At 31.4% G+C, this 15,787-nt stretch overlaps 3 protein-coding genes and 2 pseudogenes across 3 annotated transcripts; all 5 read left to right on the top strand.

Annotated features, from left to right (window-relative positions):
• Window positions 1-2,079: 2,079 nt before the first annotated feature.
• LOC111471050 (pathogenesis-related protein PR-1 type-like) lies at window positions 2,080-2,781 on the top strand. The gene has a single exon (XM_023116738.1). It carries the CDS (start codon window positions 2,126-2,128, stop codon window positions 2,615-2,617), a length of 492 nt encoding a protein of 163 aa, XP_022972506.1. The 5' UTR covers window positions 2,080-2,125; the 3' UTR covers window positions 2,618-2,781.
• Window positions 2,782-6,051: 3,270 nt separating this feature from the next.
• Window positions 6,052-6,719, top strand: LOC111471052 (annotated as a pseudogene).
• A 1,602-nt stretch (window positions 6,720-8,321) lies between these two features.
• LOC111471059 (pathogenesis-related protein PR-1 type-like) lies at window positions 8,322-8,894 on the top strand. Its single transcript, XM_023116746.1, has one exon. It carries the CDS (start codon window positions 8,336-8,338, stop codon window positions 8,801-8,803), a length of 468 nt encoding a protein of 155 aa, XP_022972514.1. The 5' UTR covers window positions 8,322-8,335; the 3' UTR covers window positions 8,804-8,894.
• Window positions 8,895-10,940: 2,046 nt separating this feature from the next.
• On the top strand, window positions 10,941-11,536 carry LOC111471053 (annotated as a pseudogene).
• A 1,499-nt stretch (window positions 11,537-13,035) lies between these two features.
• On the top strand, window positions 13,036-13,789 carry LOC111471049 (pathogenesis-related protein PRB1-3-like). Its single transcript, XM_023116737.1, has 2 exons — window positions 13,036-13,601; window positions 13,672-13,789. The coding sequence occupies exon 1, from the start codon at window positions 13,072-13,074 to the stop codon at window positions 13,588-13,590; it is 519 nt and encodes a 172-aa protein (XP_022972505.1). The 5' UTR covers window positions 13,036-13,071; the 3' UTR covers window positions 13,591-13,601; window positions 13,672-13,789.
• The last annotated feature ends 1,998 nt before the right edge of the window (window positions 13,790-15,787 follow it).

The raw sequence follows: 15,787 nt of genomic DNA, 5'->3' as shown, positions 1-15,787 counted from the left end.
ATACCATATGTGTAACGTTACTCCGTTCTTATTTTCAAACTTAATTTAGAATACATTTCCATTTGTATTATTTCAATCTATCACCATTAAAATTTAAAATAAAAATTTCTAAACAAGACTTGGCTTAAATCAATATTGTTTAATGTTCTAAAATAATCTTAAGCTAGACCAAAAACAAAAACCAATTTCATTGGGACAAGTAATTATTATTCTACTAGAAAAATTATATTGCCTCAAAGGGAAGCTTCTAGTAGAGAACAATAATATTGTATAGACTTTGACTCACATGTCTTGGTGACTTGGTTGATATTGACAACTCCTACATTACATATTAAATTATTATGATCTAATTCCAAAAGCCTTTGCTTCTGAACGTGGATCGAACAAATTTTCCAGACTCTTGGCGTAATTCAATTGTTTAAGGTATAAACAATGAAGAATTTAGGGTTTTAAATTTTTTATCCGAATAAAAAAATCTATAATATTATCGATAATATAATTTTGCCTAGTTCTTTGAGAATTCGATTAACAATTTCTTAAGCTTAAATGGGTAATCGTTAGAATTAAAATTTTGAAAAGTTTACGTTGATGACACATTTATGCTCAAAGTTGTGTCTAATTTGGTGTCAATTTTGACTTGTACATGATAACAACACACTCCTTGTGAAAATCCCACGTTGGTTGGGGAGGAGAACGAAACACTCTCTATAAGGGTGTAGAAATATTTCCTCAGCATACATGTTTTAAAGCTTTGGAGGAGAAGTCTGAGAGGGAAAACCAAAAGAGGACAACATCTACTAGCGGTGAATCTGAGCCGTTACAAATGGTATCAGAGTCAAACATCAAACTGTGTGCAACCGAGGAGGAAAGATTTATTGGGGGTCCCACATCGATTGGAGAAAGGAACGAGTGTCAACGCGAACATTGGGCCCCGAAGGGGGGTGGATTGTGAGAATCCCATATTGAGAACGTAACACCTTCTATAAGGGTGTGGAAACTTTTCTCTAGCAAACGCGTTTTAAAGCTTTGGTGGGAAACCCCAAAAGGAAAACCCTAAAGAGGACAATATCTACTAGTCATGGATATGGGTCGTTACACTTCTAGTTCTACTCTATTTAGCTCGGTCACATAAAGACTATCGGGATATTTCAAACAACGATCTTTGTGAACTTTTGCAAAGGTTCTATCACAAATAACGTTCTTCATACTAGCACTCGAATTTCTTTTATTATGTGTCATCTTGTTCATACAAAGATCTAATCTTCTAAAAAATAATTTGAATCCACTCAATTTTGAGATAGTCTTTGTTATTCTTTTCTTCTTTCTTAAATGGTCAATTATTAGCTTTCATATTTTTCCATGGAAAAAATGTACAAGTTTTATCTTTCAAAGTTAGGCTCATTGTGATCTTGCAATCAAAGAAAAGTCAAGAGAGATACACGAGTATAATACAGCCTCCACCTTCTTTTAGTACACTATTTTTCTTATTTATTTATTTATTTCATTTCTCGAGTGGTCCTAAGTCATGTCAAGTCGAGACATTTTTTAGATTCAACTTAATTGGTCAGCTACTAAATTTTTATAAACAGAGTTGATTTGGATTATTCGGGACCGTTTATTCAATTTTTTTTGTTTTGAAAAAAAAAATATATTAATTTGTTTATTTTCAAATATTTAATTAAAATTTTTAACCCAATTTTAATATATATTTTTTAAAAAAATACCTTTCAAATACTTCAAAATTATTTTTAAAATTAAACAAAAATAAAATAAACCCATAAATAAAAATAAAAAAAAAACAAATATGTTAGTTTTTAAAATTCAACCCTTAAATAAAAACTTAATTTGAATCAAAAATATATTTTAAACATTAATAACAAACAAAAAGTATTAGTTTAATTAATTATTATATATAGTAACTTAGATGCACAAATAATCAATATTTATTATAATTAATAATTTCTAGTTGCGTGTATGCTCCGCTTTTGAATAATCCACCACCCTAAAATAATCTCCTTGTTCGTATAATATTCCACAACTTCATGCCTATAAATCACTGCCATAGCCATCCCATTTTCTCCACACCAAACTTCTAACCATTCTATCACAACTCCATCTCCAAATAATGGATCTTTTCAAGCTCTCCCTCTCCCTCTTCTATGTCGTCTTGAGCTTTGCCATGTTTCATTCCTCTCTCGCTCAAGACTCGCCTCAAGACTTTGTCAATGCCCACAATGCAGCTCGTGCCCAAGTTGGTGTCGGGCCAATTCGGTGGGACGAAAGGGTAGCTAGTTTTGCTCGACAATATGCCAACCAACGCATCAATGATTGTCGATTGGTGCACTCAGGTGGACCATATGGGGAGAATATTGCATGGGGTAGCCCTGACTTGTCAGGGACTAATGCTGTTCGGATGTGGGTTGATGAGAAACAATTCTACAATCCTAGCACTAATACTTGTGCAGCTGGCAAGGTGTGTGGCCATTACACTCAAGTGGTGTGGAGAAACTCGGTGAGAATTGGATGTGCTAAAGTGAGATGCACAAACAATCGTGGTACATTCATCACTTGCAACTATGATCCACCAGGCAATGTCGTAGGTCAAAGGCCATTTTGAGAATGATTATAACTAAAATAAAAATATTGGTCGTGAATGAAATTTACTAAATAAAAACAACTTTAGTTGTATTCTGTCTAGTAATCCACGCCCTTATGAATGTTCTATGTATGGTACATCTTCTTATTATTAATGAAATAATGAATATGTGAACGTTTGTATCATGCCTAAAAAATAGTTTAAGATCTCTTAATCATCCCTACACAAACTTCTCATGACAAGTAGACTTTATCACTACCAACTCATAATCTTCACAAGTACATATGAAAAGCCTTATCAGTCGAGACAAGTTCGCTATTAAGAGCTACTAGCTACCCCTATTAGTAACGACATAGTAAAATAAACCATAGGAGAGAGACCCCATATCATTGCCAACCAATGATCGACACTTTGTAAACACACGTCACTTGAGATGAGTACACGATTAAGAGTTAGTTGGTAAACCTCTAACTGTCCTCACAAAGTATAAGAAACTAATCACTATACCATATATATGACACAGTCGAGAATCAGACGATAGGGTATAGAAAACTCACCCAGCAATCGCAATCTATCATGTTCACAAGTCATCTAAGCTCATATAGTATCTAACACGATCATCTATTTAAGGCATGTTCATAATAATCAAATTAGATGGTCATGTACTTTTAATTCATTTATCATAATTCATTCTACCTAATTTCACCTTAAAAATAGGGGAAGATCACGTGAACATACAATCACATGTCAAAAAAATCAACTTTAATTGAGAGGGAACATACAACCCGTTTAAATTTCGATATTTTTTTGTTCACTAAACACATTTTTTCTTCTTACAAATAAAAGACGATAAAGGAGAACATTCAAGAGTTCTAAGTGACTAATCCATACATACAACTCTCATTCTTAAGTCTTTAGATCTACTTTTTCGAATGTGTGCTTTTGTACGTCACTCAGAAACCCTAAAACAAAAGGCAACAAATAGCACCACCTATGGATCATCTCGTGCATGACTGTGAGCTTGATTCGATTAGGAAGGAGACACATTTAACAAAATTTTCTACCTTGTATCCTACAAAACTATAATATTTCTCTAGTTAATGAATTAATGTTGTGTTTTTTAAATAATGTTAAAATGTATTCATTTAAAAATTTTGACCTAGAGTTTAAAAATATCTTTTAAATTTAATGTGTTTGTGCTTAGTTTATAAAATAAGTTTTATGATAATAACTCTACCTAGTACTTTATAGAGTTGAATTTCATAAATTTAAATTATTAAAATTTTGAAAAGTATACATCGAAGACATTTCTACCCTATTTAGTGCGGTGACACGAACACTATCGTGATGTGAATATAGACAAATACTCATACAAAGGCATCATACATCATAGCACTCAAACTTTTCTATATACAACAACGTAGATTTGAATATCTGACCTCTTGATTATTTATTTTAAATTGACTATATATATATATATATATATATATATATATATATTTTGTAAAACCCGAATAAAAAAAATATATATGAATGAACTGAAACAATATTCGAATGAGAGAGATCTTGATAATAGTATAATTAAAAAATGCTTAAAAGAACTAAAAGTTACTACGTATACAAACAACTTACCCTTCAAACTTTTAAACATAAAAATTAAAATTCCTCTCTAAAAAAATTATTGGAAATTGAGGCCAAACAAAGTAAACTTAGAAAGATGAGAGAATAATTAATATCCTAACCTATTTATTTAAATTTTATAGGTGAAATTTGAATATTTGATGAGTTAATTTTAGTTAATTTTTTTTTAGTTCAACATGGATAGAAGATTCGAACCTTTGATATTTTAATTGAAGGTATATAATTTATATTTTTTTAAGTTCAGATACGAGGGCAGACGAAAGCCTCCCTAAGTCATCGAAGGCTTATCATTTTTGCATTTGCACAATTATTTTTTTGTACGATATTCGACTATATATTAAAAATTTATTAGACAATTTAAAAATTAAGTCATTTCACATCAAAATTTATAAATTTTCTGACCCTCTTTGATACGCAATAAAGTGTTTTAATCATGCTATAAAAATTTCATAATGGATAATAAGATTGTATCGTACACGTATTAATGGGCATGAGATTACAACCTTTGGACGATAAGTTTATTATCAAGCCTATAAATAGGCATTTATGTTATTGTTTTAGTACAAACATTTTGAATATTAAAATGAAAGTAGCATATTATATTTCTTAAGCTAATCGGTTGTTCCTTTGCATTTCTTGTGTTTAGATTTGTATACGAGAGTTCTTCCAGTAGTCTTGATCAGGTTATCTTGTGTAATGATTTGAATCACGAATTTTCTTTACTCTTAATCTTGGTTATCAATGTAATCCGTTCAAAAAAAATTTCTTAGGTTGATTCTTAATTGCTTTTGGGATTCTTGGATAATTTATATCTAAAGATTTTGTTCTTTCAACAGAGTTTTATAACACTCTTTAAACATAAAGTCTGTTTTTAGGATATTTTATCATTTTTTTATTACAACAAATGGGATACCGATATTTTATCTCGTTTTATAACTTGAATTATGGTGATTCATTTGCCACGAGTGTGCAAATTTAAGAACAATTAGAAATCTAGACGAATCAATATTATAGTTACAATTAGAAATAGAGACTAATCAATATTATAGTTTGAAGATTTAATTTGTAATTATTTTTTAAATTTAATTTATGGTCCTATTTAAAAACCATTTTGAAATTTCTAAACCAACTAAAAAATAAAAGTTTACCTTTGAAACACCCCTAAGAAAAAACTAAATTCAAAATATGAAATAAAAAAAAAAAATTGTTGAAAAGAAACTTGTTTTAAATTAAAAGATTAAAAGTTTATAAAAAAAATAATAATAATAGCGTATTAGCTGGGAGGAGAACAAAACACTTTTCATACGAAGGGTGTGGAAACCTTTCAATAGCAGAAGCATTTTAAAGCTTTGGGGGAAAGCCCAAAAAGAAAAACTCACAATATCTGCTAGCGGACAAATGGTATCAGAGTCAGACATCGAACGATGTATCAGCCTTCTTGCTTTTCTCCGAAGAGAGTAGACATGAGGCGGTGTGTTAAGGACACTAGGCCCTGAATGGGGGTGGATTGTGATGTCCACATTGGTTAGGTAGGAGAACAAAACACCCAAGGGTGTGGAAACCTTAAAGTTTCGAGGGGAAACCCGAAAGAGAAAATCTCCCCAAAAGAGAAAGCCCAAAAAGACGATATTTACAAGTGGTAGAAATTTTAATGGTTATAAATGGTATCTTAGATGTACAAATAATTAATACCCATTATAGTTAATAATTTTTAGTTGCGTGTATGCTCTGCTTTTCAATAGTCCACAATCATAAAGTAATCTCCTTCGTGTAATATTCCACAACTTCATAGCCATCCCATTTTCTCCACTAAACTTCTAACCATTTTATCACAAGTCCAAAACCAAATAATGGATCTTTTTAATCTCTCCCTCTTCCTCTTCTATATCTCGAGCTTTACGATACTTTCTTTCTTTCTCGCTCGAAATTCTCCTCAAGATTTTGTAAATGCCCACAATGTAGCCTGTGCCCAAGTTGGCGTTGGGCCGGTCAAGTGGGACGAAAAAGTAGCCAGTTTTGCTAGACAATATGCCAACCAACGAATCAACGACGGTCGGTTGATGCACTCGAGCAGACCATATGGAGAAAATATTGCATAGGGTAATTCCGACTTATCAGGCATAGCTGCAGTTTGAATGTGGGTTGATGAGAAGCAATTCTACCATCCTCACACCAATACTTGTGCGACTGGCAAGGTATGTGGCCATTACACTCAAGTGGTGTGGAGAAGCTCGGTGAAAATTGGATGTGCTAAAGTGAAGTGCACAAACAATCGTGGTACATTCATCACTTGCAACTATGATCCACCGGGCAATGTCGTAGGTCAAAGGCCATTTTGAGAATGATTATAACTAAAATAAAAGTACGGGTTAGTGTTACTAAATAAAAACAACTTTAGTTGTGATCTATGCCCTTATGAATGTTTTATATATGGTACATCTTCCTATTATTAATAAAATAATTAAAATGAGAAGGTTTAAATCATGTCTAAAAAATAGTTCGAGATCTCTTAATCATCCGCCTACGCAAACTTCTCATGGCATATAATCATCTCAGGGCACGACCTTATCACTACCAACTCATATTCGTCATAAGTACATATGAAAAGCCTTATCGGTTGAGACAAGTTCACTATTAAGAGTTACTAGCTACCCCTAATAGTAAAGACCCAGTATGATTACCATGAGAAACGATACCTCATGTCGTTGTCAACTAATGATCGACACTTTGTAGACCAACATCACTTGAGATGATGTAATGACCCTAAATTTTTACTTATCTAGAGTCGCTACTGCCATCATAGCGTATATCATTTATATGTAGAAATAAACGTTTAAATTTCTTCATAAAACATAAATTTTATCTTAAAACATTGTCATGGACTCACGTTTTCAAAAACATCTTTAAAACGACACAATGAACTTCTAAATGAAATAAATAAACATTTAAATTAAAAACATCCTATTCTAGCTTAAGTCTAGAAAATAAATGTAATTATCCTATGCATATGACAGAGTCTCGAATTGCAATACTGTCATCAGCCGTATAGGGATATCTTGCCTTTAATTAGGATAGAAGTAGCACGTGGCTTGAATATTTAAAGAAATACTTATTAAGTGACCTCACTATTGGAAGTAAATGCAAACACATATAATCATGAATGAGAGCTATCATATCAGCCTATTTTCATAAGGTGACTATCATAAATAGACAATTGAATAATTTAGCCTAGTCAATATCGTGAATGGCCCATAATTTAGCCTATATGTATGTGTATATGTATACTTAAATTATACAATTGCCATTAGACACATAATTTATACAATGGCCCATTAGACACGTATGATTATAAAATGTTTATGAAATTATATAATTATGATATATTATATTAATGTTATGATACGTGTTCACGTTAATCTTAATCAAGATTAGGAATTACTCTAGTTAATTCTTATAAATATAATTTAATGAAATATAAAAAGTTTTATAAGATTATTTTCATTATGTGAGATTTTTTTTTTTATATAAAAAAAACGGCATCGAATCCCATTGTATAATTTAGCAAAATAGTTTGGCCAAAGTTTGAACTTCAAAACATATGTCATTGGCTCAAATAGGTTGACTTGGATTTCAAATGACAAAATCGAACTTTCATTAAGAATAAATTGGTGACACTAGCTTAAGCTAGTCAACTAAGTGTCCTTACTATTGGTATGTTAGAAGATGTTTGTATGATGAAACGTATCTTGTGGTTCTGCACGTGTCATATTCTTGATATGTTTGAAATATTTATGAAATGATGTGACTATGATATGTATAGGGAACGATATGACTATGATTCGTTTATGAAATGATATAACTCTAATATGTTTATGAAATGATATGATTATGAAATGTCTGTGACGTGATATGATTTTGAGATGTTATGACACGTGTTATAATGTGACATGCTGAATATACAATATATGTTAATCTTTATCAAAATTAATTTCATGAGAGGTGTCGGTTATGATTACTAATAACTAATTTCATCAATCCATCTGCCTCTCACACGCAAAAGATGTCATTTCTGTCCTGATCTATGTCCTGAGCTTTGTCATGCTTCCCTCGTCTCTCGCTCAAGACTCGCCTCAAGACTTTGTCAATGCCCACAATGCAGCTCGTGCCCAAGTTGGTGTCGGACCAGTTCTATGGGACGAAAGTGTAGCTAATTTTGCTCGACAATTTTCCAACCAACGCATTAATGATTGTCAATTGGTGCACTCAGGCGAACCATTTGGAGAGAATATTGCAAAGCATAGCTCTGACTTGTCAAGCACTGATGCAGTTCAGATGTGGGTCGATGAGAAGTCATTCTACAATCCTCACACCAATACTTGTGCAGCTGGCAAGGTGTGTAGCCATTACACTCAAGTGGTTTGGAGAAACTCAGTGAGAATTGGATGTGCTAAAGTTAAATGCACAAATAATCGTGGTACATTCATCACTTGCAGCTATGATCCACCAGACAATATCTCAAGCGAAAGACCATTCAGTACTGATCTGTTAATTAGAATTGCTAAATAAAAACCACTTTAGATATGATCTATTGTTGATCATACTATTATGACATACATGTATACTCAACGAGAGTTACTAAATAAAAACAACTTTAGATGTGATCTATCCATTGATCAAATCATTATAAATGTGTTTAGATGTGATCCATCTACGGATCATATTATTATGAATGTTATATATATAGTCTATGAAAGATAGTAAATAAAAATATCTTTATGAATATTATATTTATGTATATATATATATATATATATATATATATATATATTATTAATGAAATAATGAAAATGAGAAGGTTTATTATAAGATCAATGTAATAATATAAAGGATACATTTTAATGCTATAATTATAATTATATATAATATTATAAATATGCAAATCAAAAGCTAATAATAACAAATTAATTAATAATAACTAATCTCATCTCTAAGGTAATAGGGCTCCGGTTAATAGTCATATTTTACTTTTTCTTTTATGGAAGAATATTAATTTTGTTGTAATTAAATAAATTTGAGTTAGAAATTAAATGACAAGAATTAATTTTCTTGCAACGGGCAATTTTGCTTTTTTTGTCTTTTTTTTTTATCGTTAAAGAGAAGATTATTAAGGAAAATATCATTAGGGAGATTGTCGAAGTCATTATAAGAAATAATAGATACGATAGCTTACAAAAAAAAACATTATGATAGACTTTTTATAATGTTTTTTTGTATGTCGTGACAGCTCATGTTATTAAAAGTCTAAAACTTTTTATAACTTTTTCTATAGCTATAATGGCTGTTACAGTAGAGTATGAAACTATAGCTGATATACATACGTTGTTAAGAAAATATTTTATAGCATTTTTTTTAAAACTATAATTTGTTTAATATAACTAAAATATTTTGTTATCTTTAAATTATAATAACATTTTTTATCTCTTCATCCTGAATCGCGGATAAAAAACTTGGTTAGCCCAACTTAATTTATATGGTTTTCGAGTTGTTTTTAAATAAATGAAATTCTTTTTACCAGATTTGTTCATTGGTTTTTCTCCAATCAGATTTAGTTGAATTGGTTTTAAAAAATGTCTTAACTATATAATATCATATTATTGTAGAAATTTTACACATGAACAATTGGTTTAGGTCTAAAAGCTACCTCAACCCAACTTAAAAACGCTCCTTGCTCAACTCCGAGATTTGATAAAATTTGATAAAATTTGGAGTAAATACATTTCAAAGATTTTTATTTTTATATGCAAGTAAACTATCGATATAACTATTTTAATTAATAATAATAGTATGATATTTTATTTGAGAGTCTCTAATTTATGTTTTTTTAAGTTCAGATACGATGGCGGAGGAAAACTTCTAATCTTTTCTTTTCGAGTTTCCCCTCAAGACTTTTAAAATATGTCTACTAGAGAAAGGTTTTCACACCCTTAAAAACGGTGTTTCGTTCTCCTCCTCAACCGATGGGATTCAAACAATCTACCCCCTTTAGGGTCCAGTGTTCTCGTTGACACTTACTTGTTCCCTTCTTCTATTGATGTGGGACCACTACCAAAACCACCCCCCTTCGGGCCCAGCGTCCTAATTGGCGATGTTTCATTCTCCTTCCAACCCATATGGGATCAAACAATTCACTCCCATTCAGGGTCCAACATCTTCGCTAGCACTCATTCCTTTCTCAAATCGCTGTGAGACCACCACTAAATTCATCCCCCTTCGAGCCCCAGCGTCCTTATTGACACACCGCCTTGTGTCTACCCCTTCTTCTATCTGGCTTTGATACCATTTGTATCGATGCCAGAAGATATTGTTCCCTTTAGGTTTTTCTTTCGAATTTCCCCAAAAGATTTTTCAAACGTGCCTGGTAGGAAAAAATTTCCACATCTTTATAAAGGGTGTTAAGTTGTGCTCACCAACCGAGGTGGATCTCACAATACATTTGTAAATTAGACGATTTAAAAATTCATAATTCATAAGATTCATTGATTTTTTTATCCTTATTTAATAAGTTTGTTTTTTTAGCATATTTTATTACAACAAGTGGGATATGTATGCTACGCTTAAGCCCACAAACTTAAAATAATGTCCTTCGTATAATATTCCACAACCTCATGCTTATAAATCACACTCATAGCCATCCAATTTTCTCCACACCAAACTTCTAACCATTCTATCACAACTCCATCTCCAAATAATGGATCTTTTTAAGCTCTCCCTCTTCCTCTTCTATGTTTCGATCTTTTCGATGCTTCCCTCGTCTCTCGCTCAAGATTCTCCTCAAACTTTGTCAATGCCCATAATGCAGCTCGTGACCTTGTTGGCGTTGGGTCGGTCATATGGGACGAAAGGGTAGCTAGATTTGCTCGACAATATGCCAACCAACGCAAACATAACTGTAAGTTGGTGCACTCAGGCGGACCATATGGAGAAAATCTTGCATGGAGCGGCTACAACTTATCAGCCATTGCTGCAGTTTGGATGTGGGTCACTAAGAAGCAATATGACAATTCTCGCACCAATACTTGTGCAGCTGGCAAAGTGTGTGGTCATTACACTCAAGATGTGTGAAGAAAGTCGGTGAAAATTGGATGTGCCAAAATGAGATGCACAAACAATTGTGGTACGTTCATCACTTGCAACTATGATTCACCGGACAATGTCAGAGGTCAAAGGCCATTCTGATAATGATTATAACTAAAATAAAAGTACACGTTAGAGTTACTAAATAAAAACAACTTTAGTTGTGATGTATGCACTTATGATTGTTTTAGATATGGTTCATCTTCCTAATATTAATAAAATAATGAAAATGAGAATGTTTAAATCATGTCTAAAAGATAGTTCGAGATCTCTTATTCAACCCTCTACGCAAACTTCTCATAGCATATAATCATCTTAGGGCACAACTTTATCACTACCAACTCATATTCATCATAAGTACATACGAAAACCCTTATCAATCGAGCAAAGTTCACTATTAAGAGTTACTAATTGCCCCTAATAGTAAAGACATAGTACAATAAACCATCGGGGAGCGACCACATATCATTGTCAACTAATGATCAACACTTTGTAGACTCACATCACTTGAGATGATGTAAAGACTCTAGATTTCTACTTATCTAGAGTCGCTACTGTTATCATAGCGTATATCATTTATAGGCGGAAATAAATGTTTAAACTTCTTCAAAAAAAAAAAAAAAAAAAAAAAAAAAAAAAAAAAAAAAAAAAAAAAAAGCTTCATCTTAAAACATTGTCATGGACTCACGTGTTCAAAAACACCTTTAAAACGACACAACGAGCTACTAAATGAAATAAATAAACGACACATCATATTCTAGTCGAAGTCTAACAAAATAAATGCAACTAGCATGTGTCATGGTCTCGAATTACGATATAGATATAGATATAGATATAGATATAGCATGAAGACTAACACATGGACCATTGTATAATTTAACAAAATAGTTTAGTCGAAGTTTCAACTTCAAAATATATGGCTCAAATAGGTTGACTTGGATTTCAAAGAACAAAATCGAACTTTCATCAAAAATAAATTGGTGATACCAATTTAAGCTAGTCAGGTAAGTGACTTAACTATACACGTGTCATATTTTTGATATGCGTGAAATATTTATGAAATAATGTGACTATGATATATATAAGGAATGATATGACTATTTTTTGTTTATGAAATGATATAACTATGATTCGTTTATGAAATGATATGATCATGGTATATCGCTGACATGATATGATAATGAGATGTTATGACACTGTTATAATGTGACATGTTTAATATACCATATATGTTAATCCTTATCAAAATTAAAAAATACCCAAATCACTTCTCCATAAATACATTAATAAAATTTCATGAGAGGTGACGGTTACGATTATTAATAATAATAATAATCATAATAATAATAATAATAATAATAATAATAATAATAATAATAATAATAATAATAATAATAATAATAATAATGATAATGATGATGGTAGAAATAATAATAATAATAATAATAATAATAATAATAATAATAATAATAGTAATTGTAATAATTGTAATAATAGTAATAATAATTTTAATAATAATAGTAATTATAATAATCATAATAATAATAATAATAGTAATAGTAATAATATCTTAATTGTTAATAATATTTTGAATAATCCACATTTCTAAAATAATCTCCTTGTTCGTATAATATTCCACAACTTCATGCCTATAAAAAACTGCCATAGTCATCCCATTTTCTCCACACCAACTCCAAATAATGGATCTTTTCAAGCTCTCCCTCCTCCTCTTCTATGTCCAGAGCTTTGCCATGCTTCCCTCTTTTCTCGCTCAAGACTCGCCTCAAGACTATGTCGATGAACACAACAAAGCTCGTGCCGAAGTTGGTGTCGGGCCGGTCCAGTGGGACGAAAGTGTAGCTAATTTTGCTCGACAATATGCCAACGAACGCATCAATGACTGTAAACTGAAGCACTCAGACGGATCATTTGGGGAGAATATTTCATATGGTTTTCCTGACTTATCAGGCACTGCTGCAGTTCAGGATTGGGTCAAAGAGAAACAATTCTACGATCCCCACACCAATACTTGTGCACCTCACGCGCTGTGTGGCCATTACACTCAAGTGGTTTGGAGAAACTCAGTGAGGATTGGATGTGCTAAAGTTATATGCACAAACAATCTTGGTACATTCATCACTTGCAACTATGATCCACCAGGTAATATCCCAGGCGAAAGGCCATACAGTACTGATCCGTTAATCAGAATTGCTAAATAAAAACAACTTTAGATATGATCGATAATACTATTATGACATATATATATACTCCGTGAGAGTTACTAAATAAAAACAACTTTCGATATGATCTATCTACTGATCATATTATTATGAATGTGTTTAGATGTGATCCGTCTACGGATCATATTATTTACTAAATACTAAATAAAAACCATCTTTATATGTGATGCGAATATTATATATATATATTCTTATTATTATTCTTATTATTATTATTATTATTATTAATGAAATAATGAAAATGAGAAGGTTTATATTATAAGATAATTTAATATAATGGATACATTTGATGCTATAATTATAATTATATATAATAACTAATCTCGAGGAGAAGATGTCATCTCGAGAGGTCAATAGCCATGTTTTACTTTTTCGTTTAATTAATTAGATTTGAGTTAGAAATTAAATGACAAGAATTAATTTCGTTGGACAGGATTTTCCGTTTTGTTTTTTTTATAGACTTTTTATAATGAAAATCTGAAATTTTTTATAGTTTTTTTTTATCTTTTTTTAACGCTATAATATAGTATTTATAGCTTTGATCTTATGTTATAATACACGTTACGTGAGCTAACTAAGTGACATCTCTCCATACCCTCAATAGAGGTGGATAAGAAACTCGACTAACTCAACTTAATTTATATGGTTTGTCGGTTGTTTTCAAATAAATGAAATTCTTTTTACCGGATTTATTGGTTTTTCTCAAATTAGATTTAGCTGAATTTAACCTAAACAATTGATTTTAAAAAAATGTCTTAACCCAAACTATGAATAGTCGTTGCTCAAAGTATATAATATCATAATATTAGAAATTTTACCGTACGAACAATTGGTTTAGATCTAAAAACTATCTCAACCCAACTCAAAAACACTCCTTGTTCAACTCCGAGCAATTGGTTTAGCTTCCTCCTTCTCCCCTCGATTTTCCATTCAATTCCAACTCAAACTTCCAATTTTTGCTTTCATCGTCTCGCAAAGCCAAGCATCTTCTTGCTTGTTATCTATCTGTCCATTTAAATTTCGATCTTTTTTAAATTTAAAACGTTCACTAAACACTTTTTTAAAAGACATGAAAGGATGAGAACATTGAAGAGTTTTAAGTGACTAATTCATAACATTCTGGTATGAACCAAAAAACATCAATCATACAATATACTTCAATGACGATGCGAAGAAAAAGTTGTCAAAATTATCAAAAGATGTTTCAATGCATGCCACATTGAAGAAGAGTGTAGTTTGATTGTTATAAATTTTGGGTGGGTTACAATTTAGAGTTTTTAGGACTTTTTATTTNCTTTAGGTTACAATTACATAATGGTTAATTATGACCATTAAGTATGAATGTTACAATTCTTGGAATGACTAGTAGTTTCATTTTGAGGCTATATAAAGCCATGTATGTTGTATTTGTAAGGGACTTGAAAAATATAGTAAAAGAAGCATTTGTGCTCTTCTTTAGCCAATGGCTAAGTTTCTTTGCAATTCTATGTAGTTTAGGTTGCATGTAGAATCATTCAAGCTCGACATGATCAATCTTGCTTGTGGAGTGATTCGAATCTCAAGCAAGTGTTCTTGCCTTGAGATATTTGATCAACAAGAATCATTCAAGCTAGACATGATCGATCTTGCTTGTGGAGTGATTCGAATCTCAAACAATGTTCTTGCCTTGAGATATTCGATCAACAAGGTAATCTGAATCTTACTCCCCTTGTAGTGATTCCTTATCCATATCACATTGTATATGCTCTCATTTTCCTCTTATATTATTGAGAAAGACCTCGACTTTCGAAGTCTTGGCAAGTTGCTTCATATCTACTTCTTCGATTGTGTGTTTGAAGTTACGTCATCTTGAAGCCCTAAATGAGTAAAAATAAAGGGACAAAAAATAGCATATCACCTACAAATCATCTCGTGCCTGACTACGAGCTTGATTTGATTAGTAATCGGATGCATTTAACAAAATTTTCAACCTTCTCGTTAAGGGGTATTTATTGAACCTAACAACTAAAACTAGACCCTTCCCAAATTATAGGAATTGGGTTGGATTAGATAACACAGAGTTGGATTGGGTTAATTTTCTAAAATCCAATAAGTTCTATGCACGTTTCAAATTCATAAGATAAATTATTTTTAAATATATAAGAATAAACAAACAATTATTCATATTTTTTATACT

This window comes from Cucurbita maxima, unplaced genomic scaffold (genome assembly GCF_002738345.1).
Source record: "Cucurbita maxima cultivar Rimu unplaced genomic scaffold, Cmax_1.0 Cma_Scf00048, whole genome shotgun sequence".
In the NCBI taxonomy this organism is placed as follows: Eukaryota; Viridiplantae; Streptophyta; class Magnoliopsida; order Cucurbitales; family Cucurbitaceae; genus Cucurbita; species Cucurbita maxima.
The sequence above is the reverse complement of the archived record's forward strand: the minus strand, read 5'-3'. Positions and strand labels throughout refer to the sequence as shown.

Bases quoted from the DNA above. Each gene is read 5' to 3' on its own strand.
- LOC111471050 (XM_023116738.1), top strand. From the start codon at position 2,126: ATGGATCTTTTCAAGCTCTCCCTCTCCCTCTTCTATGTCGTCTTGAGC.
- LOC111471059 (XM_023116746.1), top strand. From the start codon at position 8,336: ATGCTTCCCTCGTCTCTCGCTCAAGACTCGCCTCAAGACTTTGTCAAT.
- LOC111471049 (XM_023116737.1), top strand. From the start codon at position 13,072: ATGGATCTTTTCAAGCTCTCCCTCCTCCTCTTCTATGTCCAGAGCTTT.